Below are 3,413 nucleotides of genomic sequence, written 5' to 3'. Positions count from 1 at the left end.
TTATTGCTCGTCTCAAGAATCATGTTGGTGTTCAGGGCTTAGCCTTAAAATGGTTCTCTTCTTATCTGAAGGATAGGACTTTTTCAGTCAGTTTAGGTGATTACTCTTCTTCTACTGCTCCTCTTGTCTGTGGGGTTCCTCAGGGCTCTATTCTGGGACCAATTTTATTTTCTCTGTATATGTTGCCATTGAGTTTTATTTTTGAAAAATTTGGGATTCATTATCACTTGTATGCGGATGATTCACAAATTTACTTACCATTGAAACAGGACCATAAATGTGCTTTGCAGTCTCTGCATCAATGTCTGACAGAGGTTAAGTGCTGGTTGGCAAATAATTTTCTTCAATTGAATGAAGATAAGACAGAGATGATTTTATTTGGTAATAAGGGTTATGTTAATGATATCTATGACTGCCTGGGGCAGTTTCCTGGGAAGAAACTGTCCTGTGTAAAAAACCTTGGTGTCATCTTTGACTCTGAGCTCAAATTTGACCGACAAATTAATGCTGTTGTTAAAAATAGCTTTTTCCATCTAAGGTCAATATCTAAGCTGAAGTCCATCCTCTCTTTTGAAGATATGGAGAAGGTTGTTCATGCTTTTGTGTCATCTCGTTTGGACTATTGTAATGTGTTGTATCTGGGTTTGAATCAGCTCTCTCTCTCTCGTTTGCAGCTTGTTCAGAACTCAGCTGCCAGACTTTTAACAAGTACAAAGGGGAGAGAGCATATTACTCCTGTGTTAATCAAACTGCATTGGTTACCTGTACGATACAGAATTCATTTCAAAGCGTTGCTGTATGTTTATAAGGCTGTGCATGGTCTATCACCTGACTATGTTACTAATTTAATTAGGGTCTGTCAATCCAGCAGATCTCTGCGCTCAAATGATCAACTACTCCTAATGGTTCCGCAATCTCGTCTAAAATGTAGAGGGGATCGTGCTTTCTCTGTGGCAGCTCCTAGGCTCTGGAATGCCCTTCCTCTGTCTATTAAATCTTCTCCAACTTAGGGTGTTTTTCAGAGTGCGCTTAAAACTCTTTTGTTTTCTCTAGCGTTTGACAATGCTTTTTAGCTGTGTATGTTATTTGTTGGTATTCATTTTTTTTCTTTTTTCTTATCTTTCTCTGTACAGCACTTTGGTTCCAGTCGTGGTGTTGAAAGTGCTTTATAAATAAAGTTTGAGTTTAGTTGAGTTAATTATCAGTATATTTAATTATAAAAAATAATTAAATTGTGCATAACAAATCTCAAAATGAATATCCATTTTCATACTGTATATAACGTTTGATGGCTAAATTCAGTTGTAGCATTTAAAAGGACTGATTTTCCAGATTTTAGTGTTTTATTTGTTATTTCTTCAGACAATATATTATAAGAATTTAATATTGGCCATAGCATTAAAATAATTATCAAGCTGTGATTTGAATTGTTTATATGCACTCAGCCCTCTTAATTTCTGAATATCCTTATAAACATTTTATATTAGGGCTTAATCTCTCTATATTAATGCTGGCTGTGTCTATTTGTTGACTCCAGGTCTCTGTCTTTGAAAATGACATCTACTACAAGCCAGATGTTTTTAGCAAAGCGATGCGTCTGACAGCCACGGGCAGAAACGGAATGGTGGTTAATGGACTGTCTGATTGGACCTATGAGGGTCAGTGATCTCGGACGTGTTGTCCCCTTCAAAACACTCTCACTGCAGTCCATCAATCTAATGAGTAGCCTTAATTTTATGTTTCCTTGAGACAATTTTGACAACCCCTTGAAGACATTGCAGTATTCACGAAGAGACTATTATCTCATTTGGTCTCATAAATACAAAATGAGATGGGTAAATGAGATTTATGATAATCAGCGTAGGTCTACGTATGGGTTAATTAGCCTCATCAAAATTTCATTTCTGTCTTACCTTATTAAAATGTAGAGGAGATACTGCTGAAATACCCTGCGTTCTGGTGGGCAAAAGACGGCGCGCGCCTGGCATATCTGTCTATTAACAACTCAGCAACTCCTTTTATGGAAATTCATCACTTCCTGGGCGGGATCTACCCTTCTAATTTCCTCTACCCGTATCCGAAGGTAAGAACAATGGACATGCAGCCAACTATTTTGTTTTACAAGACGAAATAACCTCAAAATGAATCCAATATCACAGTAAAAGTTTATATTGAATCATTAATGCAAATATATGCACTATTTATAGACTGCAAGAGCATTTAGTATTTGATTTGATGATGTTAAAATAATTTGCTCTGTACAGGCGGGTTCCAGAATCCCATCAGCCAGTCTGTTTGTGGTGAATTTATATGGTCCAGCACACACATTAGAGATGATTCCTCCAGACTCCCACAACAGCAGGTGAAGTTTATCTTTAATTATCGTGCGTCCACATTTGCGCAGATGCAGTGCACAGGCTATGGAAATGCCTCTTAACTGTCTATTGCATGCATTATTAAACAAAAACTTTTTTATATTGTTAAAAGCATTGCAAACCATTTGTATTAATTTCACTGTCGCAGTGTTGGTTGTAGGCAACAAACACGTTTACGCAATTCATGATATGCAAATAATTTAGGACTGAATGCTTTAAAATCAAGTTTAGTCTCTAACAAATGTGAGTTATTTTAATGGATGAACAATATGAACAACAGATGCTTTTATGAGAGAGAATTGTCTCAACATTGTGCGTAATGCCAGAATAAGTCTTCAAAATGGATGCAGTGCGACAAAAATAAAGATTTTAGTAGTTTATTCAAAGTAATTCCTTCATTATTAAACCTTTTATTGGCATTTGAAATGCATCATGCATTTGCAAACTGAAGAAAATGGGGTTGTTGCTCTGAGGCAACATTGTGCAATGGATTATTGAGAGGGGTTTGATGTTACTCACTGAAGATTTTATTACATTTGCAATGATAAAGTGTTGCAGTTAATAGTTAATTTTTTAATGATTTTCTTTTATGTTTTCCCCAACCCCCTTTAATACTTTGCACATAGTCCCATAGCAAAAATACAGCCTGCATCATCCCGGGTTTGTCGGCGTGAGCTTTCCGCATTTAGATTGTAGAATTATTGGCCATTCTTCAGCGCAAATATGCTTCTGCTCTGCCAGATTAGATGGAAACTGCCGGTGGACAGCAATTTCAGGTCTTACTGCTGATTTTCAATTGGAATCAAGTCTGGGCTCAGGCTGTGCCGCTCCAGAATACCAACCTTCTCTATTTAAAGGGTTAGTTCACCTAAAAATGAAAATTAGCCTGCGTTTTACTCACCCCCGAGGCATCCTAGGTGTATATGACTTTCTTCTTTCAGACGAATCCAGTCGGAGTTATATAAAAAATTGTCTTTGATCTTTCAAGCTGTTTAATGCCACTCAGAGGGTGTTGCATTGCTTCAGTCCAAAAGAAGT

The 3,413-nt window shown here is 37.0% G+C and overlaps 1 protein-coding gene across 1 annotated transcript in view; it reads left to right on the top strand.

Annotated features, from left to right (window-relative positions):
- The window catches only part of LOC107714932 (inactive dipeptidyl peptidase 10-like), a 61,466-nt gene that overhangs the window by 40,829 nt on the left and 17,224 nt on the right, over positions 1-3,413 (top strand). Inside the window, exons 8-10 of the mRNA XM_016520931.1 lie at positions 1,538-1,658; positions 1,929-2,083; positions 2,265-2,362. Coding sequence (XP_016376417.1) covers positions 1,538-1,658; positions 1,929-2,083; positions 2,265-2,362 — 374 coding nt within the window. The remainder of the gene's footprint in view (positions 1-1,537; positions 1,659-1,928; positions 2,084-2,264; positions 2,363-3,413) is intronic.

This window comes from Sinocyclocheilus rhinocerous, unplaced genomic scaffold (assembly GCF_001515625.1).
Source record: "Sinocyclocheilus rhinocerous isolate Xijiao unplaced genomic scaffold, SAMN03320098_v1.1 scaffold28, whole genome shotgun sequence".
NCBI lineage: Eukaryota > Metazoa > Chordata > Actinopteri > Cypriniformes > Cyprinidae > Sinocyclocheilus > Sinocyclocheilus rhinocerous.
Note: the sequence above shows the minus strand (reverse complement) of the source record. Positions and strands in the feature narration are given on the sequence as shown.